This window comes from Mirounga leonina, unplaced genomic scaffold (genome assembly GCF_011800145.1).
Source record: "Mirounga leonina isolate KUSES-001 unplaced genomic scaffold, KU_Mleo_1.0 Mir_127, whole genome shotgun sequence".
NCBI classification, from domain to species: domain Eukaryota; kingdom Metazoa; phylum Chordata; class Mammalia; order Carnivora; family Phocidae; genus Mirounga; species Mirounga leonina.
In genome coordinates, this window is record NW_023270316.1 from 11,611,970 (window position 1) to 11,638,724 (window position 26,755).

Below are 26,755 nucleotides of genomic sequence, written 5' to 3' on the forward strand. Positions count from 1 at the left end.
ATGCTATCACTGTTCCAAAGAAATCCACTTTAGACTCAAAACCTAAACATCACATTTCTGTGCTCTACATAAAACCTGCACTAGCAATAGCCAAAAGTTGAAAACAATCCAAATGTCCATTCGTGGAGGAGTGGATAAATAAAATGTGGTATATACATGAAATAAAATATTATTCAGCCTTAAAAAGAAAGGAATCTCTAACATATGCTACAACATGGATGAGCCTTGAGGACATTATGCTAAGTGAAATAAGCCAGACACAAAAGACAAATATTGCATGACTCCACTTATATGAGAATACAGAATAGTCAAATTCATAGAGATAGAAAAGAACACTGGGGGTGCCTGGGTGGCTCAGTCAGTTAAGCATCTGCCTTCGGTTCAGGTCATGATCTCAGGGTCCTGCGATCCAGCCCCGCATTAGGCTCCCTGCTCAACAGAAATCTGCTTCTCCCTCTCCCCTCCTCCCATTCTCTCTCTCTCTCTCTCAAATAAATAAATAAAATCGTTTTTAAAAATTTTAAAAAGGGACACCTGGGTGCTCAGGTTGTGATCCCAGGATCCTGGGATTGAGCCCAGTGTCGGGCTCCCTGCTCAGCAGGGAACCTGCTTCTCCCTCTCCCTCTGCCCCTCCCCTGGCTCGTGCTGTCTCTCTCTCTCTCAAATAAATAAATAAATAAAATCTTTGCAAAAAATTTTAAAAAAAAAGGAAAACACTGGTTATAGGGGTTGAGGACAGAAGACAATGGAGAGTTATCACATAGTGGGTACAGAGTTTCAGTCTGAGATTATGACTAAGTTCTAGAGATAGATGGTAGTGCTGGTTGTACTTAATGCCACTAAACCATACACTTAAAAATAGTTAAAATGATAAATTTATGGGGGTACCTGGGTGGCTCGGTCAGTTAAGACTCCAACTCTTGATTTCAGCTCAGGTCATGATCTCAGGGTTGTGAGATCAAGCCCCGAGTCTGGTGGGCTCTGCACTGGGTGTGGAGCCTGCTTAAGATTCTCTCTCCTCCCTCTGCCCCCTCCCCATCTCCCTCTCTCTCTCCATCTCTAAAAAAATAAAAATAAAAAAATAAGATACATTTAAGATAAATTTATGTTGGGGCGCCTGGGTGGCTCAGTTGTTTAAGCGACTGCCTTCGGCTCAGGTCATGATCCTGGAGCCCCGGGATCGAGTCCCACATCAGGCTCCCTGCTCAGCGGGGAGTCTGCCTCTCCCTCTGACTCTCCCCCTCTCATGCTCTCTATCACTCTCTCTCTCAATCAATAAATAAAAATTAAAAAAAAAAAAGATAAATTTACGTTATGTATATTTTACTACGATAAAAAAAAGGCACTAATCTCCAGAAGCACTATCTTAAATACTTCATTTCTGAAATCTGTTGTTGTTTTTTTTTAAGTAGGGTCCACGTGGGGCTTGAATCATGACCCTGAGGTCAAGACCTGAGCTGAGATCAAGAGTTGGATACCTAACTGACTGAGCCACCCAGGCACCCCCAAATCTGTTTTTCTCTTATTCGGCAAATTTATCTATTTACTATGTGCCAGGTAATGTTTTAGGGCTGGGGTATATAGCAATGAGATAAATGGAACAAGTCCCTGTTCTCATGAATATCTGGGGGGTGGGGGATGATGGGGTGAAGACAGACAATAAACAGATAAACACACACTATGTCAGGTGGAAATGAACGCAATGGAAAAAACATCAGGTAGGGTGAGAGGGAAGAGAGTGTGAGGTCTAGCTGGGGGGTGGGAAGTTGCTATGTCGTATAGGGCTGTAGGGAAAGACCTCTCCCATGGGTGACATTTGAGGAAAGACTTGAAGGAACGGAGTGCCCCAGGCCAGAGACAGTGCTGCCAAGGAGGCAGTATGGTTGGATGGAGCCAATAGAGGGAGGAGTAAGAAGGAGCCCTGGGGCACAGACCTACTTCTTAAGTTTCTTATAAACTTTTCAAGGGAAAAGATCAGTATAGAAATATTTCCTCTGCCATATATGTGTCTTTCATTTGTCTTAAAGAGGGACAGAAAAGGCCTGGCTGGCTCAGTCAGTAGAGCATGTGACTCTTGATCTCGGAGCTGTGAGTTCGAGCCCCATGTTAGGTATAGAGATTACTTAATTAAAAAACATTTTTTTTTAAAGTGACTGAAAAACCAACTCCGTTATTTTTTCTGCAAGAGGCAGGTTTGTTAAGGAGACAATTTACATCTCCCATTGCTAGAGCGCCCTCCAGTGCCTCTGTGTGAAAATAGCATTTGGCACAGATTGTTCTTTTTAATTTCTTAAACTTCTGTATTTGGCCAAAAATAAATACCATCCTTGATACATATAGCAAGAAGGACATATCATCTTTCTCGCAAATGATACTGTGAGATTAAATAAGAAAACAAGGCAAGTGTGCTTTAAAATAAGCCTGCTCTACTTGTAAAGCAGTACAAAGTATACATGTGCAATGATACTTTTAAATGACCATATAAACTTTTAAAAGGTTCAATCACAGACCTGTACTCCTAAAACAAATAATACATTATATGTTAATTAACTGAATTTATTTTATTTTTTTAAAAAGATTTTATTTATTTATTTGACAGAGAGAGACACAGCGAGAGAGGGAACACAAGCAGGGGGAGTGGGAGAGGGAGAGGCAGGCTTCCCACTGAGCAGGGAGCCCAATGCAGAGCTCGATCCCAGGACCCTGGGCCCATGACCCAAGCCGAAGGCAGACGCTTAACGACTGAGCCACCCAGGCGGCCCTAATTAATTGAATTTAAATTAAAAAAAAAACCTATAAAAAAACTTTTAAAAGTTTCATAGTCTCTTATTTTTTTTAATTCAAATTTTTAGCAATATAGAACTTTCAGTCAAACAGTGAACACAATCTACCACTAAACTGTGACCCTAATTTTATTGAAGGGGCAAGTAGGGCAATAAAGTAGAAAGTGTCTTCTAAAATTTCCAATATTTGGGGGCGCCTGGGTGGCTCAGTCAGTTAAGCATCTGCCTTTGGCTCAGGTCATGATCCTGGGGTCCTGGAATCCAGCCCTGCATCGGGCTCCCTGCTCAGTGGGAAGCCTGCTTCTCCCTCTTCCTGTACCCCTCCTCCCTGCTTGTGTTCTCTCTCTCACTCTCTTTCTCAAATAAATAAATAAAATCTTTAAAACAAAATTTTTTAAAATAAAATAAAATTTCCAATATTTGCATGTTCTGAATATTCATATTTGAAAAGTGTCCAGCAAATACTTACAGTATACTACAGTCATTCAACCTTCCCAGCCAGAACACAGTAAAGGGAAACAAGTAAGACTTGCCCACACTAGCATCCTATTAAAACAGAATTTTTACTTTCTCACAGAGACTGACTCTGAATCCTTTATTATGAAATCAGGCACCTCTGTCAATCTCAAAAGCCTAAGAGGAAGACATTACATATGGTGTAATTCAAAAGAGAACTTGCAGAAGAGGTAAAATTTCATAGCTCTTTACAGAAACACCTACAAGTGAGGTCAGTGTGACAGCCAACACCACAGAGAGAAAAGCCGCCCCTGACTGAGAGCCAGGCGATGGGGTTCTTTCTAGACCTGACCAGCAAGACAGTCTGTGCTTTACTTTACTGGGCCTGCTGATGCCAAGGAAAATGGGCAGATGAGCCTCCAAAGGGCATATTGCAATCCAGGTATCTTTCGTCTTTCTGGAGGGTGATTTGAAAACAAGCATCAAAAGACTTAAAATGTCCATACTCTGACCCAGCAAGTTCACATACAAAAATTTACCTCCAAGTACATGAGTAAGAGTAACCACAGAGATTTGGCTGTAGAGACATTTATCTCTGCATTTCCCGAGAGAGAAAACTTGGAAATAGTTTAAATGGATAACTGGAACTATATACACACAAATATATATACGATAGAGTCATAGAACAATAGTGAAAATCAATGCTCCAAGATTAGGTTAACATCCTAAAATTTAACCAAAATATAAAATCAAAGCAACTAAATAAAAAGCCACCTTAAAACTGGCTTATAGGGGTGCCTGGGTGGCTCAGTCGTTAATCGTCTGCCTTCAGCTCAGGTCATGATTCCAGGGTCCTGGGATCGAGTCCCACATCGGGCTCCCTCCTCAGGGGGAAGCCTGCTTCTCCCTCTCCCACTCCCGCTCCTTGTGTTCCTGCTCTCGCTATCTCTGTCTCTGTCAAATAAATAAATAAAATCTTTTAAAAAAAAAATGGCTTATAGTGGTAAAAGGAAAAAGGGAAGAGAGGAGGGAGGGAAGCTGGGGAAAAAGAAAGGAGAGAAAGGAAAGAAGGAGGGAGAGAAGGAGATAAAGAAGGAATGAGTCTCAATTCTGGCGCCCATTTATTATCTACAGCATTCAAGTGTGTTATTTAATTGATAAGCCATAAAACACTCAAGTAACAACATGAAATAAATTAAACCTGTTTTAATTACAATGGATTTAAATTCATCCCCAGGTGGCCTATATGAAACATAGCATTATTTCCTTGATTTTTTTTATTAACTAATAAAATTCTAAACTTAACTCGGCTGAGCAATGTGTAGAGGAATAATGAAGCAAAATGTACCAATAGAACAAACTCCAGTTGCACTCAGGGGCAAGAAAGCATATTGTTTTTACAATTAACAACTCTTCCAATCTTAAGAATATTTATCAAACCTCCCAATAACCACTCTCCAAGGAGCCCAGCTTTCTTCTCCCTGACTTCCTAAAATTTTAGCCACACGCATCTGTGGACTTCCTCACAGGGAGTCACACATAAAAGAGCAGCTCCTAGGGAGCAGCCACCACAACATTCAGTTAAGGGAAACTGTGACCAAAGACTGTTCTTAGAAATTACATCAGTCAGACCCCGGCTGTTGTAAAGCCGTAACTGGAGAAAGTAAGAACTTCAGTGAAGTGCAGATGCTGAGCGGCACCAGCCACTATGTGGATGCAATCTCACTGACCATGTATGATGTCCTCCACCAGGCTCACCCACAACCAAACACATATGTTCACTTTCTACATTTTCTACAAAGATTCCAGGCACAAACATTTAAGTAAAAATATGGCCAATTCACACTAACCATTCAAGAAAATAGAAGAGAACACTCTCCAATGAATTCTGTGTGGCTATTATTATCCCCATACCAAACCCAGAACAAGACAGTACAAAAAAAACTATAGGCTAATGTTCTTTATGAGCACAGATGCAAATAACTTTAATAAAATGTTAGCAGATTCAATTCAACAATATATAAAAATAATACATCATGAGGCACCTGGGTGGCTCAGTCAGTTAAGCATTTGACTTTCGCTGGGATCATGATCTCAGTGTCTTGGGATGGAGCTAAGCTTCAGGATCCTCACTCAGCAGGAAATGTTTCTCCCTCCCCCTCTGCCCCTGCCATTGCTCAAAAGCTCTCTCAAATAAATAAATAAAATCTTTTTTAAAAAGTCATACATCATGATCAAGTAGAGTTTATTCCAGGAACTCAAGGTTAGCTTAACTTTAAAAATCAATCTAGGGGCACCTGGGTGGCTCATTTGGTTGAGCACCTGCCTTTGGCCCGGCTCATGGTCTCAGGGCCCTGGGATCAAGCCCCGTGTCAGGCTCCCTGCTCAGCGGGGAGCCTGCTTCTCCCTCTCCCTCTGCTGCTCTTCCTGCTTGTACTATCGCTCTTGCTCTTGCTCTCTCTCATAAATAAGTAAAATCTTAAAAAAAAAAATCAATCTAATTCATCATATTTACAAATTAAAGAAAAGCCACATGATCACCTCAGTGGATACTGAAAAAAACATTTTATACACTCAAATCCATTCTTTTTTTTTTAAGATTTTATTTTATTTTTTTAAAGATTTTATTTATTTATTTGACACTGAGAGAGACAGCGAGAGAGGGAACACAAGCGGGGGGCTGGGGGAGGGAGAAGCAGACTCCCCGTGGGAGCAGGGAGCCCAAAGCGGGGCTCGATCCCAGGACCCTGGGATCATGACCCGAGCCCAAGGCAGACGCCTAACGACTGAGCCACCCAGGCGTCCCATATTTTATTTATTTATTTAATAAAGAGAGAGAGAACACAAGCAGGTGGACTGGCAGGCAGAGGGAGAGGGAGAAGCAGCTCTCCGCTGAGCAAAGAGCCCAATGTGGGGCTCAATCCCAGGATTCCAGGATCATGACCTGAGCAGGAGGCAGATGCTTAACCGACTGAGCCACCCAGGCGCCCCTCAAATCCATTCTTGGTCAAAATTCTAAGCAGGAGTGACTTCAGCAAAATTGCAGAGAAAGGACCTTCAAAAACCCAATCCTTCATAAAAGCAATGAGAATACTAGCAAAAATTGTCAAAATCAACTTTTTTAGAACTGTAGAAATTAACCAAAGGCTTGCAGCAATCTGGGAGCATTACTTCAAAAAACATGGACGAATCTCAGTAAGAACACAAACTATGTGGGGTTTTTTAACTTACCCGCTCCCTCTTCCCAGTTCAGAAGTAGCCCTGAAAACCAATAGCCACCATCATGGTCTAAAACCAGCTGCCTGGCAGCCACTGGAGGAGGCAAGGCAGGGTTGGCGCTCTTTCAAAGCACCATTTACAGAGAACTGACACTATTTGACCTATCTGGTAGTTCCCTGGAAAACCCCACATGCAAGGCTCACCCAGCTCAGAGCCTAAACAGTGGGCATAGCATTTTCCCTGAGGGTGTTTGTCAAATCAGAAGCAATTATTTAATATCACTGCTACCTGAAATGGCAGATAACAGGGCAAACAGGCTAACCAAAAGCTTAAAAGGAAAAGGTGGAGCCAAGAATATACAATGGAGAAGGAACAGTCTCTTCAACAAATAGTGTTGGAGAAACTGGGTAGCCACGTGCAGAAGAAAAAAACTAGACCACTATGTTACTCCATACACAAAAATTAACTCAAATGGATTAAAAATTTGAATATAAGACCAGAAACCATAAAATTCTTAGGAGAAAACATAGGTGGTAAAGTCTCTGACATCAGTCTTAGCAATGTCTTTGTGGATCGGACTTCAAAGGCAAGAAAAACAAAAGCAAAAATAAATAAATGGGACTTACATCAAAGTAAAAAGCTTCAGCACAGCAAAAGAAACCATCAGGAAAATGAAAAGGCAACCTACTGAATGGGAAAAAAAATATCTGCAAACCATATATCCAATAAGGGGTAAATATCCAAAATATATAAAAGGAATTAATCCAACTCAACAACAACAACAACAAAATAACCTGATTAAGAAATGGGGAGAGAGGGCGCCTGGGGGGCTCAGTTGGTTAAGCAACTGCCTTCAGCTCAGGTCATGATCCTGGAGTCCTGGGATCGAGTCCCACATCAGGCTTTTGGCTCAGCGGGGAGCCTGCTTCTCCCTCTGACCCTCTCCCCTCTCATGCTCTCTCTCTCTCTCAAATAAATAAATAAAATCTTAAAAAAAAAAAAAAAAAGGAAACGGGGAGAGGATCTGAATAGCCATTTTCCAAAGAATATATCCAGATGGCCAATAGGCACATGAAAAGATGCTCAACATCACTAATTACTAGGGAAGTGCAACTCAAAACCAAAATGAGATCTCACCTAATACCTGTAAAAATGGCTATTATCAAAAAGACAAAAAATAACAAGTGTTGGAGAGGATGTAGAGAAAAGGGAACTCTCACACTGTTGGTGGGATTGTAAACAGGTGCAGCCACTGGAAAACATATGGAGGTTCCTCAAAAAATTAAGAATAGAACTACCATATGACCCAGCTATTCTACTTCTGGGTATTTATCCAAATAGGAAAACTTTAGGTAAAAAGGTATATACACCCCTGTTTATTGTTATGTTCACTGCAGCATAGTTTACAATAGCCAAGATACAGAAATAAAATGTCCAGCAATAGATGGATAAAAGATGTGTCATATTTATACAATGAAGCCATACTCAGCCAAAGAAGAGAATGAAATCTTGCCATCTACAACATGGATGGATCTTAAGGGTATTATGTCAAGCAAAATAAATCAGATGGATAAAGACAAATACCATAAGATCTTACTCATATGTGGAATCTAAAAAGCAAAAGAAATGAACAAACAAAACAAAAATAATCTCATACAGAGAACAGACTAGTGGTTATGGGTTAAGGGGGTGGGGGGATGGGCAAAATGGGTGAAGAGGGCAACTGTATGGTGATGGATGGTAACTAGACTTGTGGTGGTGATCGCTTTGTATGTAGTGTATGCAGATGTCGAGTTATAAAGCTGTATACCTGAAACTTATACATTTTTTTTTTAAAAGGAAAAGATGGAAAATGAAATGTCCAAAGGCAGTTTTGAAAGAGTGACATATTCCTGGGATTCTAAAAGGCCACATACATGTGTAGTGGTATTGCTAGCAGACCCACCTTACAAGAAATCCTAAAGGAAGTTCTTCAGGCTGAAAGTAAGTGATCCCAGACAGTAATTCAAATTCACACACATACAAACACACACACACAGTTAAGTAAGTAAGTATAAATGCATATTCTTGCTCCTCTCTTCTCTTATCTAACTTAAGAAGAAACTATATAAAAGAACATTATATAATTGTGTTGTTAGGTCTGTAACATAGAAATGTAATATATTTACCAATAACAACACAAAGCAGATGAGTGAGAGCAAAGATGTACTAAGCTAAAAAAAAAAGGGCACCAGATGGTGACTCAAATCAACAAGAACAAATGAAGAGAACCAGAAATAGTAAATAAGAAGGTAACCATAACAAATACTATAAAGTGTGTATGTACTTGCATCTCCTTCTCTAAGTTTCTTTAAAAGACATAAAATTGGGGCACCTGGCTGGCTCAGTCAGTAGAACATACCACTCAGTCTCAGGGTCGTGAGTTCAAGCCCCACACTAGGTGTGGGGCCTACTTCAAAAATAAACAAATAAATAAAAATAAAAGACATAAAATTATATAAGTAAAACTACAACAATGTATATACTGGGTTTGTAACATATAAATATAATATGTTTAAGTATAATACCATTCAGCCAGGAGTCAGCTTGATGTTCTCTCCCTCTCCCTCTGTTCCTTCCCTGCATGCGCTTGCTCACTCTCTCTCAAATAAATAAATAAATCTTAAAAAAGAAGAAGAAGAAAAGGTAAGGAAATAGAACTATACAAAAGGAACATTTCTCTATCTTCTGGAATAAGTTAGTATAAATCAAAAGTAGATTCTGATAAGTTAAGATGTATATGGTAATAATACAATGGAATGTTATCGAACCATAAAAAGGAATGAAATTCTGATACATGCTACAATATGAATGATTCTTGAAAACATTATGCAAAGTGAAATAAGCCAGAAACAAAAGAAGAAAAATTATATGATTTCACTTACATGAAATATCTAGAATAAGCAAATTCAGAGAGACAGAAAGTAGATTAGAGATTACCAGGTGCAGGGGAAGGAGTTATTGCTCAATGGGTACAGAGTTTCTGTTTGGAGTGATGAACAAAATTTGGAAACAGATAGTGGCAATGGTTGCACGACAGTGGGAATGTGATAATGCCACTAAATTGTACACTTAGAATGGTTAAAGTAACAAAGTTTATGTTACATATATTTTATTTTACCACAATTCTACTTAAAAAATGTATATGATAAGCCCTAGGGTAACCACTAAAAAAGCCCTTTAAAAATACAATTAAAAAAGTAAAAAAATAGTTAGAAATCATTAAAGAAATTTATTCACTTAATGCATAAGAAAGCAGTAAGGAAGGAATAGAGGAACAAAAAAGACATGAGACATACAGAAACCAATACTCAGTAAACACACCACATAAAAGGAAAACTACAGACCAATATCTCTCATGAACATAGATGGAAAACCCTCAAGAAAATTTGAGCAAATCAAATCCAACAATGTATAAAAAGAATTATATACCACGACCAAGTAGGATTTATTCCAGGTATACGAGGCTCGTTTGACATTCAAAAATCAGTGAATGTAATCGGCCACATCAACAGGCTAAACAAGGAAAATCATATGATCATATCAATTGATGCAGAAAAAGAACTTGACAAAATCCAATATCCATTCATGACAAAAAACAAAAACAACTTACAATGGATCATAGACCTAAGTAGAAAACATAACACTGTAGAACTTTTAGAAGGAAATACAGGAGAAAATCTATGTGACTTCAGATTTGGCAATGAATTCTTAAATATATCAGCAAAAGCAGGAGCGCCAGGGTGGCTCAGCCGGTTAAGCGTCCGACTCTTGGTTTCAGCTCAGGTACTGATCTCAGGGTCCTGAGATCCAGCCTGGCTTCAGGCTCTGTGCTCAGCGGGGAGCCTGCTTGAGGATCCTCTCCCTCTCCCCCTATCCTCTCTCAAAGTAAAATCTTAAAAAACAAACAAAAAATGGTAAAAGCATGGTCTATGAAAGAAAAAAATCAATAAGCGTGACTTCATTAACATAAAAAACTTCTGCTCTGTAAAAGATACTGTTAAGAGAATGAAGACTAGTCACAGACTGGGAGAAAATATTTGCGAAACATGTATCTTATAAAAGACTTATATCTAAAATATGCAAAAAATACTTAAAACTCAACAATAAGAAAACAATCCAAGGGGCGCCTGGCTCAGTCGTTAAGCGTCTGCCTTCGGCTCATGTCATGATCCCAGGGTCCTGGGATTGAGCCCTGCATTGGGCTCCCGGCTCAGCGGGAAGCCTGCTTCTCCCTCTCCCACCCCCCTTGCTTGTGTTCCCTCTCTCGCTGTGTCTCTGTCAAATAAATAAATAAAATCTTTAAAAAAAAAGAAAACAGGGCGCCTGGGTGGCTCAGTTGGTTAAGCGACTGCCTTCGGCTCAGGTCATGATCCTGGAGTCCCGGGATCGAGTCCCGCATCGGGCTCCCTGCTCGGCAGGCAGTCTGCTTCTCCCTCTGACCCTCCCCCCTCTCATGTGCTCTCTCTCATTCTCTCTCAAATAAATAAATAAAATCTTTAAAAAAAAAAAAATCCAAGAAATAGGCAGAAGATCTAAATAGCTCACCAAAGATACTCAACATCAGTTGACACCAGGGAATTTCAAGTTAAAACAAATTAACATTAAAACAACAACAGATCCCACTACACACCTATTAGAATGACTAAACAAATTTTTTTTACTGATAATACTAAATGCTGGCAAGGATGTGACAGCAACAGGAATTTTCAATGATGATGGGAATGCAAAATGGCATAGCACTTTGGAACATAGTTCGGTAGTTTTTTTACAAAACCCAATTTATACTTTTACCACACAATTATACTCCTAGGTATTTACCCAATTAACCTGAAAACTTATGCACACAGAAAACCTGCACAAGAATGTTTAGAGCAGCTTTATTAAACCTTAATAGAAGCAACTAAAATGTCCTTCAGTAGGTGAACAGATAAACAGATTAACTATGAAACATCTCTAAAATGGAATATTCAGCAACAAAAGAAAATGAGTTAAGAAGCCATGAAAAAAACACAGAGGAACCTTAATGCACATTGCTAAGTGAAGGAAGACTGTCTAAAGGACTATATGACTATATATGACTCCAATTATACGGCATCCTGGAAAAGGCAAAACTTTAGAGACAGAAACATGATCAGTGCTTGCCAGGAGTTTGGGAGAACGCAGGATGGATGAAGAGATGAAGCACAGGGGATTTTTAGGGAAATAAAATAATTCTGTATAATACTGTTATGGTAGATACATGATATTATGCATTTGTCAAAATCCATAGAATTTTATAGCAAAAAGAGTGAACCTTAATATATGCAATTTAAAAAATTCACCTGGGAAGTAGGGGAATCCCAGGAAAGAATGCAGACTGTGACAAGGGAATCTACTTGTATCACAGATGTATGAAACAACCTCACTGAAGGGGATGGGAGGAAAAAGCACCGACCTAAGTAACTAAGGAAATGAGTAGAGCCTATTAAAGGAAAAGGAACTGCACATAAGTACTGTACTTCGATAGTTTTTTCCCATGGAGTAGGTCTAACAATTCAAATACTGCTATATGTGTATGTTGAAATTGGATGGTGCATGGTGGGAGTCAGGTTTCTTTTCTTTTTTGGTGGTGGTGCGGGGGAAGGCCAGGTTTCTAACTGTAATAGTAAAAATTTGTTAGTAAGCAAAGGGGAGGAGGCTAGAATGATCCATGTGGTAATGGACTAGAATTGGAGGTAATGCGAACTCATGTTTAGCCTAATATAGACACAGTGGTTATATAAAGAAATATTTAGGGGCACCTGACTGGCTCAGTCTATAGAGCATGTGACTCTTGATCTCAGGGCCATGAGTTCAAGCCCCACGTTGGGCCCAGAGCTTACCTAAATAATATATGTATTTATAATATATGCATGGGTCACTATTCACACATATTCTTCTTTGCTCTGTCAGTGGAGAGGGCTTAAAAGACACTCCTACCAGTAGCACTCCTAGGAGTGGGGAGTCATGCTCCCCCAACTTGAGAGCCAGCTATTTACATAAATTGAGCAGTGGCTACAGAAAGTGGAAGGGCCAGAGACAGGATGGAAGGGGAAGCATCAGGGAGAGCACTACAACAGGGGAAATATTGGAGACTCGGTAGACAAGTCAGGAATGGTCCCTGCCTACCAGCAATGGTGCTAATACTCTAAAAACAGAAGGATAAAGCCACCAGAAGCAGGCCCACAGGCCTGAAGCTTAAGTGCAACCCAACTGGGGTAGAAATGAAGGCATCTGTAAGCAGTTGCCATTTGGCAGGTTGATACTTGGCACCTTTACTGCTCTGATCTCCGCTGCCATGGCCTTAGTAGGACCTGTTAAGTGTGTGCAGAAATAACCAGTGTGCTAATAAGGATGGCAAAGAGCACTGTGAGGTAAGTCCCAAGCGCCTTAGAAGTAGGTGACTGTATGTGGTCCCTGGACCCATTATTAAACAGGCCCCAGACGCTGGCCTGCAAGAAAAGGGACCTTCTGGAAGGGTCTGCGTATACTGCCTCAGCAGCACCTCTGGTTCCAGGGGTGATCCCCTGAGCCCAGGGCCATGTACCAGGCTCAAGTCTAGAAAAGGGGAAGGTAGGATGTACAAGACTGGGTAGGCCCAGTGCAGGACACACTGGGGAAGCAGGAAGCACGGTGCAAGCAAATGTAAGGAGTTCTGGACCAGTAGCCATAGACTTGGTTTCGGAACCAAACTCTGCCATTCTCTGCTTTGCGTCACTTAGCCTCCCTGAGCCTGTTTCCTCATCTTTATAAAGAAGTCTTCCGACTTCTTCACACGGTGGTCAGGGAATCAAATGAGATAACGTGTGTGCATGTGGTTGGCCAACAGGTTCTCAAAGTGTGGTCCGAGGGCATCTGCGAGTTCCTGAGACCTTTCGAGATGGTCTGAGAGGTCTTCCGCTTTCCAACTAGCGTCTGCCGGAGCCCAGAATCGCTCTGTAAACTTCCTGCAAAACAGCTGATGAGACTCCAACTGTCCTTTATTAAACCAAAGAGGGCGCCTGGGTGGCTCAGATGGTTAAGCGTCTGCCTTCGGCTCAGGTCATGATCCCGGGGTCCTGGGATCGAGTCCCACATCGGGCTCCCGGCTCAGCGGGGAGCCTGCTTCTCCCTCTGACCCTCTCCCCTCTCATGCTGTTTCCCTCTCGCTCGCTCTCTAAAAAATAAACTCTTTAAAAAAGAAAAACCAAAGAGATTTTCAAAAATTTAAAACCACGCCCCTCTTTCACTACATGTGTTAAAATGTTACGGGTTTGTCATTTGTAAATGAGTGTTTTTTTTAAATTCTGTTTTAAGGGCGCCCGGGTGGCTCAGTTGGTTAAGCAACTGCCTTCGGCTCAGGTCAGGATCCCGGAGTCCCGGGATCGAGCCCCGCGTGGGGCTCCCTGCTCAGCGGGGAGTCTGCTTCTCCCTCTGACCCTCCTCCCTCCCATGTTCTCTCTATCTCATTCTCTCGCAAATAAATAAATAAAATCTTTTTTAAAAATCCTGTTTTAATTCCTCACACCGTAAAGATTAAAAGATTCAAGAAAAACTCTAAGGGGTCCTCAATAATTTCTCGGCGGGTAAAGGGGTCCGGAGACCAGTCCGGGAGCCGCTGTGCAGAACCAACGGGGGGAGTGTTCTCACTCAGCCGGCGAGCCGCCGCTCACAGGCTGACTCCAGGACCCTTTTATAAAACAGCCGTACGTTCGCGGCTTCCACCTGTGGGAGAGACTCGCTGTGTGCTCTGGGGCTGCGAATCCGAATGTTTGTACCCATTTCCCGGGCCCAAGCAAGGACCCTCCCACCGGGAGGCACGCGCAGGAGAGGCGACCGTCGCGGGGCGTCGGCGACCTTGGCAGAGGTCGAGCCGGCGCCCGGGAGGCGCGCGGTGCTCCCGGCCGGCGTGGGGGTGGCTCCCGGCAGGGACTGGGGCGGCCGGGCCGGGTGGCGGGGGACTTAGGGACCTGCACTCACAGCCTCGGCAGCACCGCCGCCGCCGTCCCTCGGAGCGCTCTCCGCAGCAGACGCAACGCCATCTTCCTGACGCGCGCGCCCCGCCTCAGTCCTGTCCTTCCTCATTTCGCCCCGCCCCCGTGGCCCCGCCCCCAGGTGGGCCCGCCCCCCGCAATCCCACCGCGCCACGCCTCGTCCCCCGAAAGCCACGCCCCCTGCCTGGCGCACCGGCTCCCACCCCGAGCCCGGGGTGTCCCTGCTGCCAGAAACTTCTCCGCTGTCATGGCAGGCAGAGTAAGGGCTCCGAGTGGTTGGCCACTTCTTGAGCGGGTTTTCTGGTGACTGAATCCAGTTTTCTCCGTGCCTCTGGGTTTTTTAAGGCGACGTTGAGATACTTTGCGTTTTCCCAACCAGAACAGGCCAATTTTTCTAGGGATTAGTTGCTTTTGTTGTTAAAAGTACTGCCTAACAGCCTGGGTGGCTCAGTTGGTTAAGCCACTGCCTTTGGCTCAGGTCCTGATCCTGGAGTCCCGGGATCGAGTCCCGCATCGGGCTCCCTGCTTGGCAGGGAGTCTGCTTCTGCCTCTGACCCTCCCCCCTCTCATGTGTTCTCCCTCATTCTCTCTCTCTCAAATAAATAAAAATCTTTAAAAAAAAGTACTGCCTAACAAATTTGTGAGCCTCACCGTTTGCACGCCTTAACAGTTAATCCATTATGGGACGTATATTCCTGTAATAGGATCGGAACAGCTGTGGGCAACTTTCTGGGCCAGAGAAATGCTTGCTGAAGACTCGGTCAGCAAACACAACACTTCACTCTAACTCCTTCCGGTCAGTTTTTCAGCAAATACAACTCCTGCCACTTCACAGTCGGGGGACTGCTAAGGTATTAAAACAGACTTTACTAGCTGTGACTTTGGTTAAGTTACTTAAGCTCTCCGTGCCTCAGTTTCCTCCTCTATAAGATGGGAGTATTAACAGTACTCACCTCATAGGTCTAAGGATATCTTGAGTTAATTTATATAAAGAGCTTAAAACCTTGCTGGCCCAGAGCAAGTGCCCAGTAGCGTTAATTCTCATTATTATCATCATGTCAATTCCCTTCTTGAAACTCTTTGGTGGCTTCCAATGGGAAGCATTTAGAATAAAACCGAAGTTCTTCACCACAAACCTGAAGGCTTTAGAGGATCTGGCCCCTGCCTATCTCTCCACCTTATTTCAGTCCCACATTCTTCCTTCCACTTTTTTTTTTTTAAGGTTTTATTTATTCATTTGAGACACAAAGATACAGAGAGAGGGAGAGCACAAGCAGGGGGAGTGGCCCAGGGAGAAGCGGGCTCCGCGCTGAGCCAGGAGCCCAACGTGGGGCTCGATCCCAGGACCCTGGGATCACGACCTGAACCAAAGGCAGACGCTCAACCATCTGAGCCACCCAGGCGCCCCTCTTTCCACTTCTTTTAAGTTCACTAAGCCATCTCCCACTTCAGGGCCTCCCCCCATGCTGCTCCCATCCCCAGAACCCCAGCTACACCTCATCCTCCAGGATATTTAGACTACCTGCCACCTGCTCCAAGAGGGTTGCGCTGATGACCCAGAGTGTCCTCCCAATCTATTTTACTGCCACAGCAGCCTGATGGTCTCCATCACAGCCCTCAGCACAGTATTTGGGGATTTGTGAACTCACTTTCTTATTGCTGCCTTTTCCTCAGTGGTTCTCAAGGTGGGAGGGAACTGCTGCCCACTGATCAAAGGGGTGGGCTTAAGGGGGCAGGACTAGGGTTGTGTGGGCAATCCCATTCCTAGAAAGGGGGAGAGTGCTCTGGTTTAAAAAACACCATCTTTAGGAATAGACTGTGAGCTCTTTGAAAACAGGGACCTGGTGTATCTTGTCAGTGCTCTGTGCCCCCAGCATCTGGGTGAGTGACTTGTAACCAGTCAGTATTTAATAACTATAAAATGAAAATGTTCCACAAGCCTCATTATAACTCCAAGAACTGCCATATGAGTAGTTATCTTTATTAAAAATGCCCTGGACCTTATGCCTTTTTAGGTAAAGTAGGACCTCCAGTGACTCATTTGCTGATTCAATTTCTTTCAGATTCTGCTTGAAGAAATTGTAGCTATGCCCATTCTCACCAGGACATCTGTGGTTTTGTTGAGCTTCTTCATGAGATTACTAACTCATAGGTTTTAAGAATTGTTTCCTAATTTTTGTATATTTTAAAATAAAGCTTTATTAACTTCCCATATTTCCAGATATAATAGAGAAAGGAATCCAGAGTTCCTCCTTTGAGGCTAGTCAAATCTGGTTTTATTCACAGCCTCCAAAACTAAAATAAAAGTACATGTTTGCCCCCAAGGACATTTTAAAAATATGAAATTTAGCAGAGACTCATTATCCTGTTGAATTAGGCAATCTGGTAGGGTAAAAACCTTGCAGAGATCTGAGAAAGAAGGATAGGAGCCAGAAACATTACCTCTGGAGCAGAATAAGCTCAGGAGTGGCAATGCTGGGCACTAGAATAATAAACCAACGCTGATAATTATTGAAGCTGGGTGGCTGGTACACAGGGTGGGAGTGGGGTTGATTACATGTTTCTTACCTCTGTGTATGTTGAAAAATATTCTTAACAAAAAATTAAAATAAAAATCAATTCAACTAACGCTTAGCATAGAAAGAGCCAACGGCAGATTTACCCAAAGCCAAAGGAGGTTAAGCCTCAGGGCCCTGACTTGACTAGGCCCCTTATAGGTCCCCACCCACCCCGGTGTGTTCACGGGTCATTTTTCTTTGTAAAATGTAGAAAAGTGAGATATTTTCACTACCATTGGTCTAGGTGCTTTCCCCGTGTATTCCAACTTACCCTCCCTCAAGCTTCTTTTGTGTTGGGTGGTGTTGGGGGAGCTGCGGCAGTTTTAAAAAATTTTATTCATTTATTTAAGTAATCTCTGCACCCAAAATGGGGCTTGACCTCATGACCCTGAGGTCAAGAGTCACATGCTCTACTGACTGAGCCAGCCAGGCGCCCCTTTGGCTGCAGCATTTTGAGGATCCAGTGTAGCGGAAGTTGAGCTGGGATATATTTGGCTTAGATTTAGTAGAATGTGTTTATGCAGACATGCAAGGCCAGAGGTCATGTCTCAATAAGAATATGCTCGTAAGGCCCCTGGCCCAGAAGCATGTGGGTGATAGAGGAGAAAGTTTGAAATATATGAAGCCAGAGACCATCTGTGGCCATCAGATATGTAAAAGCACAAAGAGAATGTTTAGTTCTTTTTTTTTTTTTTAAGATTTTATTTATTTATTTGAGACAGAGAGAATGAGAGAGAGAGAGCACATGAGAGGGAGGAGGGTCAGAGGGAGAAGCAGGCTCCCCACCGAGCAGGGAGCCTGATGCGGGACTCGATCCCGGGACTCCAGGATCATGACCTGAGCCGAAGGCAGTCGCTTAACCAACTGAGCCACCCAGGCGCCCGAGAATGTTTAGTTCTTATCCGTATCTGGTCAACAGGGAAACTCCTGTCTGGACTAAACTCCAATGGCGTTATAGGGGCTTTCATACTGTTGGCCCCGCTCAGCTGGAAGCACTTCTCCCAGAAATTGCTTCGCCTGTGTATTTCCAGGTTGAGATTGTTCAGAAGAGACATCTGCATGAGCTCTGGAAGGTGGAAGTGAAGCAGCAGGTCAGCGTGGGGTACCAGGCACTGTGACCATAGAGGCACATGCCTATACATCTATGCGTCCTCCTGTTGATACGGGGCTCTCAGTGTTAACGTCCTCCCTTTTGAGGTTGTTTACAGATCTCATTACTTTACATTCATATCCACCTAATTTTTTCAACTCAAACAAATTTAAACATTCATTGAATATTCCTGACCTCAAGAAGCTAACTGAATACAATTCAGAAACATGCTAAACATGGATGAACCTCGAGGACCTCATGCTAAATGAAATAAGCCATACGCACATGCACACACATACACACACAAATATTGTATGAGTCCACTTCTAGGAGTTTCCTAGAGTAATCAAATTCATAGAGACAGAGAATGAGGGTTGCCAGGGGCTGAGAGGAAGTGGGGGTGGGGAATTACTGTTTAATGGGCACAGAATTTCCATTCTACAAGATGAAAACAATTCTGGAGATGGATAGTGGTGATGGTTGCACAACAATGTGAATATACTTACCACTACTGAACTGTACATTTAAAATGGTTAAAAATGATAAATTTTGTTATGTATATTTTACCCCAATAAAAAAAAATTTATTTTATTTTTTTAGAGAGAGAGAGAGCTCACTCATGGGGGGGTTGGCAGCAGGTGGGGAGGGGAGGGTCAGAGAGAGAATCTTAAGCAGATTCCACACCCAGTGCAGGGCTCGAAGCAGGGCTCAACCTCACAACCCTATAACCTGAGCCAAAATCAGGAGTTGGACACTTAACCAATGGAGCCACCCAGACACCCCAAGAAAAAAAGACTTTAAAAATAATCTATTTAGGGGCGCCTGGGTGGCTCAGTCAGTTAAGCGTCTGCCTTCGGCTTGGGTCAGGATCTCAGGGTCTTGGGATCAAGCCCCGCATCAGGCTCCCTGCTCAGCCTGCTCAGAGTCTGCCTCTGCTCGTGTGCTCTCTCTCACTCTCTCAAATAAATAAATAAAATCTTAAACAAAAAAAAAAAAAAAGAAGCTATTTAGCCTAGTGAAAGAGGCAGACAGGTGAATGGGAAAAATAGGTGGGTCCTGAGGTCTGCTGGTGATACGGGGAAAAGTATACAGAAACAGAAAGAACAGAAAGAACCCTGGAATTCCCTCTGCTTGAGAGGGGCGGGACAAGCAGGGGACTTTGCAGAGAAGGGGATAACCAGCTGGGACTCGCTAGCGAATCTAAACAGACATGTTAGTGTGAATGCCCCAGTCTCAACCAACGTTGCCCTAAAAAATACAGGTCTCCTGAATAGAAGTGCATTACTTTGTTACCACTTGGTCTTACAATTGTCATGAAACTCAAATAACTCTTCCTGTTAATCTAAGAAATATTGGGCTTTTGTATTGGCTCAGCTACGCCTTTGGCAAATAGTCACACCCCAGGAGATACTGGATGAAAATATCTAATCAACCCATGATTTACTGTAACCATTTAAAGCTTAAATAACCGTTTGAAGCAGTAACGATTAGGAAAATGAAGCTACATTATTCTTTTGTTATAAACACCAAAGGCTCTTTATTATAATCCACTTTTCCCTTCCTTTGGTGTCTGGCCGATGTCGGTTATTTTCACCAATGTTGAGTCTCAAAGGCTGAAGGGCAGTGTCACTGTTTTAAGACTTCAGAATGCCGCACTTAGAAAGAGACGTATTAGAAGTTCTGTGGAATGATTTTTCAACAGTGGCATAGATAGAACTACACTCTGAGATCATCCATCCCTCCTGCTGCTTGGATACAAAACCCTCCCAGCCTCCCCTCCTGGCAGGCACTGCCTTTGATAAGGTGATGACTATGTCTGGCTGTCTTGGGGAGAGAGGAGGAGACTCTCAAATTTAGGCCAAATGCAGAATAACTAACGACCACATTGTGGACCTTCTGAGCCTTTCTCTTTCTCTTTAGGAACTGAGGAAGTTAAACTAGCTGACCTCTAAAAATTCCCGTCTGGCTCCCAAACTCTGATTGTATAATTGAGATCCTTTACCAGTCTCAGCCGCCAAAAGTGTGCTACAGCGCCCCCTAGTGTCCGCAGGCAGAGGGTTTCCCCCCACGCCCACTGGCCGCTCTCCAGTCCCTTCCCTGATCCACTCTTCCTTTCTTCCGTAGAACTCAGCCGTTTCTAAATTACTAAATCTGATGGTGTCTTTGTTGAATGTAAGCCCCATAAGGGCAGGGATTTTTTTTCCCTGTTTTGTTTACTGATGTATCCTGACACACACCAGATATTTAAAACTCATTTGCTAAACTCAAAGTGTTGAACCTTGAGGCATCCTCTGCCAAAATTATTCTTTACATATTTCCCTGTTACTTTAATTCACTTTGTATGTTATTATCTTGTTCCTCAGTTGCTTTTTTAAATATAATTTTTAAAAATGTTTTAAAGAAGATTTTATTTCTTTGACAGAGAGAGAGAGAGCAAGCAGCAGAGGGAAAGGGAGAAGCAGACTCCCCGCTGAGCAGGGAGCCTGATGTGGGACTTGATCCCAGGACCCCGGGATCATGAACTGAGCCAAAGACAGGTGCTTAACTGACTGAGCCACCCAGGTGCCCTGTTTCTTTTTTGTTTGTTTGTTTAAGATTTTATTATTTTTAGGGGCCTGGGTGGCTCAATCGTTAAGCGTCTGCCTTCGGCTCAGGTCACGATCCCAGGGTCCTGGGATCGAGTCCCACGTCGGGCTCCCTGCTTGGCAGGAAGCCTGCTTCTCCCTCTCCCGCTCTCCCTGCTTGTGTTCCTGTTCTCGCTATGTCTCTGTCTGTCAAATAAATAAATAAATAAATAAATAAATAAATAAATAAATAAATAAATAAATAAAGATTTTATTATTTTTAAGTAATCTCTACTCCCAATGTGGGGCTCAAACTGACAACCCCGAGGTCAAGAGTCTCATGCTCCACCAACTGAGCCAGCCAGGTTGTTTGTTTTTTTCTTTTTTAAAGATTTATTTGTTTGTTTGTTTGTTTGTTTATTTTAGAAAGAAAGAGGGCAAGCACGACTGGGAGAGGGAGAGAGAATCTCAAGCAGACTGTGCTCTGACCTTGGAACCCCACACAGGGTTCGATCTCACGACCCTGAGATCATGACCTGAGCTGAAACCAAGAGTCGGATGCTTAACAATTTTGCCACCCAGGCTGTTTCTTAATTGCCTATATGGTGGGCAGAAAAATGGCCCCTGAAACTTGTCCACAAGCTAATCCCCAGAACCTCTGAATATGTTACTTCGCAGGTGATGACATTAAGGATCCTGCGGTGGGGAGATTATCCTGGATTATCTGGGTGAGCCCAGTGGAATCACTAGTCCTTCAGAGAAGGAGGCAAGGGGGTCAGAGTCCGAACAACAAGATATAACATGAAATCAAGGCTAGAGTGACGAGTGCCCCAGCCAAGGCATGCAGATGGTTCCAGAAGCTGGAAAAAGCGAGGAAATGGCTCCCCCCTGCAGCCTCCAGAGGAAATGCAGTCTTGCATGCACCTTGATTTTATCCCCACAAGAGCTCCTTCAGACTTCTGACCTCCAGAACTGCAAGATAGTAAAGCTGTGTTGTTTTAAGCCACCAAAGTTATGGTAACTTCTCACAGCAGCAATAAGAAACTACTCACTAGTAAAAGAAACCTTCCCAAGAGCACCTCTACATACAAACTGATTCTCAAAGAGTGCCTTTAAAGTCATTTGTAAATCCAAAGTGACACCGTATTGCTCAAAAGACCAGAGACATTTCATTCAGTTTCAAACAGGGTCAGCAAGTTTATGCTGTGGCCAGAGCCTCCTTCAGCGTGAAAGTTTCTAAAGTCAGCAGCTTCGGTAATTTTTCAAGACAGAATTGGAGCCTTTCCTCTATGTGTCATTAAAAAAAAGACTCTTCACCTCTGAACCCATTAAATAGAGACACAGAGCACTTATCACTACCTCATATTATGTTATACATTGATTTGCTTATTGCTTGCCATTACTGTTATTTTATTTGTTCACAGTACGTTACTTACCATTAGGATGGAAGCCCCATGAGGATGGGAACTGAGTTTACCTTGTCTGCTGCTGTATTTTCAATGCCTAAAATGATACCTAAGGGGCGCCTGGGTGGCTCAGTCGTTAAGCATCTGCCTTCAGCTCAGGTCATGATCCCAGGGTCCTGGGATCGAGCCCCGCATCAGGCTCCCTGCTCGGTGGGAAGCCTGCTTCTCCCTCTCCCCCTCCCCCTGCTTGTGTTCCCTGTCTCGCTGTCTCTCTCTGTCAAATAAATAAATAAAATCTTTAAAAAAATAAAATAAAATAAAACGATACCTAAGACACAGTAGATGCTAAATAAATATTTGTGGAATCTGCTTGAGGTTCCATCTCTCTCCCTCTGCCCCTCCCCCACTCTCTTTTTCTCTCCCTCATTCTCTTTCTTAAATAAATAAATAAAATCTTTAAAAAAAATATTTTTTTTTTGAGGGTCACCTGGCTGGTTCAGTTGGTAGAGCATGAGATTCTGGATCTCAGGGTCCTGATTTCAGAGCTTTCTTTCTTTCTTTCTTTCTTTCTTAAGATTTACTTATTTATTTGAGAGAGAGAGCGAGTAGGAGGGAGAGGAAGAGAAAATCTGAGGCAGACTCCGTGTTGAATGCAGAGCCTGACTCAGAGCTCAATCGCATGACCCTGAGATCATGACCTGAGCTGAAACCAAGAGTCCCAGGCTTAACTGACTTCGACACTCAGGCGCCCCTAGCAGGCGTAGAGCCTTCTTAAAAAAAATGGTTAAAATTTTTTTGTAATCATGTGTATGTATTACTTATTCAAAACACAAAATTTGAATCATATGAACAATACGGTGAAAAGAAGAAACAAGAAACCACAGTCTAGGGGCACCTGGGTGGTGCAGTGATTGGACTCTTGGCTTCAGCTCAGGTCGTAATATCAGGGTCATGAGATCGAGATCTGCTGAGCGAGGAGCCTGGTTAGGACTTTTCCTCTCTCTCTGCCCCTCCCTCCCTCCCACACACACACACATACACACACACACACATACACTCTCTCTCTCTCTCTAATAAATCAATCTTTAAAAAAAAGGAAACAAAGAAACCACAGTCTGACCTTCATGAAGCTGTGGATCCCTAACTGGGCCTGGCACCCTGCACCATCTTGGTGTGTGAAGAGTGGGATACTGTAGACACTTTGGCATGCCCATGGCCACTGAATTCTCTGTTTCATATCCCATATTGCATTAAAAACTCCCCAAGTCCCAGCTGCTGTGCAGAGTGAGGGCCTCGCAACTTGCATGGGTGACAATCTTTGCAGGCTCTGTGGACTCGTGATGTTGAACCATATAATGCAGGCTGGTTGGCTAAGACCCTCTGGGTTTTGTGGAATAATCTTTAATGCACCAGACAAGAAGATTGTTAACCAGCCTTATTACTGACAATTTCCTATTACCGTGGTAGGCCAGGCAGATGATTCGAAGGATTATCCGGGTGCTGACAAATCCCCCGGGCCCTGACAATCTCGTTGACAAAAGAATCAAATCTGTTTATTGCTGATAATAGATGCCATGCCCTCAGGTTTGGTTGTAGGTAACATGTGCATCGCTTTTTATTTTTTCTTTTAGCAATAGGAGCCAAACTTGGATTCATCCTGATAAACTAGGCATTTGGGACTTTATATGATCTAATTGCTCTGAGCTGTTCCTTAATCTGCACCCGTGCCCACAATGGTAAAACTGGCCTTGATCCAGGATGGCAAAATGGTCCATCTAACAAACTGAACCATTTGTTCATAATTGTTCATGTGGCTGAGGTTCCCTAGTCACTCTTCTTGTTTTTATTTGTTGTTCTAAGACTTAGAACAAAAGGACAAAGCAAATCTTGAACTTGTTGCGGTGATAAGCACAAATCCCTGAATGCGAAGCCCATTGCTTCATTCCTGGCTCCAGCTCCGGTAGCTAACACTCAGCAGGTTCTGAAAACCAGTTGTGGGATTGCCTTGTTCATCAACTATCATAATGTCAGTCCTCAGATGTCTAAATTTCAACAGGCTACATTTGGAAACACAAAGAGAGATTAATTTTAATCACATCTATAATTCCTTTTGATTTATAAGAAGTAAAATGCCATCTGCCAAGTTCTAAACCTATTCATATGGTATTTAATCTTATCCATAATATCACAATGAATGTGATTATTTTTTAAAATATTGCTGCACGAGAAACATTTCTAAGCATAAGTTAATGTCTCGCTTGGCAAGATCTGCCTGGCCCTTGATCTAGCAACAGCTCCCCTATGCTTCATATGTGGCGGGTGAAATGCTGATATGCAAGCCCAGACTCAGAGGTGACTCTGGGTGTATCTCTCCCGCGCACAGCGTGCTTCTCTAGGGGCGTGTTTGGACCAGCCTGGTGAGGCAGGCAGTCGGTGGGATCCAAACTCGTCCGGTCCCAATCTGATTTTCTGCCTAATGAGACAATAAAGCTTGCCACGGGATTGCAGCCTTCCAACAAGCTCCCTGTAGAAGTGTTTGTCATCAGTTTCCTTAAAGTCAGAGGACTTTCAGAATTCCTCAGGCGAAAGGTCAAATTATTAAATATTTATTCTCTTTTTTAAAAAAAATCCCATTTAGTACTATATAGGTAATGATATATGTTCGTTAGAAACAAATTTAGACATATGAAAACAAGTAAATAGTCATGGAGAGAAAGTTAACACACAAAGGTAATCGTTAATATTCTGGTATCTTCTTTATAGACATGTTCTTACATATTTTTTTGTGTAATGTGTGTATGTATATCTCTTTTTCACTCTAGATTGACAGATATAGATACACGCACTCATATATATATTTAAAAAATCATATATATGTATATATATGTTTTGAAACTTGCTCTTTTCCTCTCAAAAATTACTGAAGCATATATTTTAGGTAATATTGTGAAACTCCAACTCATTTGACATTATTCAGACTCTGGTGGAAAAGAAAAGAAACAAAACACATATGTAAAGGTACTAAAGACAAATCCAGAGAAAATCCCTATGTAAGCTGTGGAAATGAGTCAGAGTATTTGGAAATTAGTTTCTTCTAGTTCAACCTTTTTAACTCTGGCAAGCTTTGAAAAAGATTTTTCACACCATAATTCTTTTATGAGAACATGGCTGGGAAATTCTCCTATTGTCATGCAGTCCTAAACTTAAAGTTTGCCAGCTCTAGTTTTTTCTTCTTCTTTTCCTTCTTCTTCTTCTTCTTTTTTTTTTATTTTAAGCCTTTTAATTTAACTTATTGACCCCAGTATTTTTGCTATATCCATTGCTAGGATCAAATCATTATACTTTTCAAAAGCATTCCTTTAACCTGAGGTCAAACTAATGTGAAATATGAGGAAGTTATAAATAGACTGAAATCTAGAACAACCATAACCCTGATGTACTTTATCTAAATTTTTATAACTTTGAAGTGCACTGAATACAGAAAGAATGCAGAGCTTTTATTTTCCAGTCAGAGAAACCACATACAAAAAAAGAATAAAAAACCATCTCTTTCTCATTTCTGTAGTCAACCTCTTAATCCAAAAAAAGAAAGTGGGGGAGGATTCAAGTCAATCCCACAAAAATAAACTGTTGCCATTGTTTATTGAGAAAATAATTCCTGGAGATTTTTTCCCCCCAAAGAACTAAAATAAAAGATCATAAAGAAGATCTCTGGCTTGGTTTATTTCCTAGAGGAGAAATTGTTTAACATTTGTTTGTTTTATAAACACTCCCGATAACGAGCAGACCCATAAAACTCCCCCCTCTTTTTTGTGCGGTGGGAAAGCAGCAGCAAGCTAAGTTTGGCCTGCAGTTGGAAGACGGTTTGCTATCTGGGATTGCCCAATCTTGTCCGGCTTCTAGAAGATTCCCAAGGTCCATGAACTGTGTCCAAGATGAATAACCCAAAGTCGGGGGTAGGACTGGATGAATGGAGTGAGACCAGACAATAGGAGACTTCGAAATCTAGGGAATGGAGTTTAGATTTCACCCTCTTCTTGGTAGATGGAGTCGATGACTCCGAATCTTCCATCCTCTCTGCTTCAACACCCTTCCATCGGCTCAGTGTGCATAGAGTAAACCCCTTGCTCCTTGACTTCAAGCTTGGCTATATGCCCATTGAAGACCTAGGCCTTGGGAGGCCTCGCCTCTTTCCGGTTGCCCTTTGCACTGTTGCTGTCACTGTTAGACGAACAGGCCCCTGGCAAAGCAGACCGCACTGTGGAGAAGGAGAGACCCGTGGAGCCGAGCCTCCACCTGCAGTGAGAAACAAAGCTGCCGCAGCCCAGATCGGCTGAACCTCAACAGACACACGCACATTTGCCAAGAGTAAATACCCATTGTTTTAAGCCCCTGAGTTTTGGGGTGCTCTGCTCTGTTGTATTATTGTGGTGATACAAATTGAAACTCACTTTAAGCAAGAAAGAATAATAAATTTTCTTTAAAAATACAACCGGTATGAGGCACCTGGGTGGCTTGGTGGTTAAGCGTCCAGTTCATTTCAATGACACAGATTTCTTCATACCTTTTCTGCTGTATACATTTCCAGCCAATATGTATATAGTTTCTAAATTGATGTTGTTTGAGTTGGGTTTTTGGTGCTTGAA

At 42.5% G+C, this 26,755-nt stretch overlaps 1 protein-coding gene across 3 annotated transcripts in view; it reads right to left on the reverse strand.

Moving 5' to 3' along the window:
* CLYBL (citramalyl-CoA lyase) overlaps positions 1-14,593 on the reverse strand; it is a 257,573-nt gene extending 242,980 nt beyond the window's left edge. For 2 of the 3 annotated variants that reach the window (XM_035003113.1, XM_035003112.1), the window contains exon 1: positions 14,478-14,593. In XM_035003113.1, the coding sequence (XP_034859004.1) occupies positions 14,478-14,582 (105 nt within the window). In that variant the 5' untranslated portion in view covers positions 14,583-14,593. The remainder of the gene's footprint in view (positions 1-14,477) is intronic. The other variant, XM_035003114.1, reaches the window with a different exon arrangement.
* Between the last annotated feature and the right edge of the window lie 12,162 nt (positions 14,594-26,755).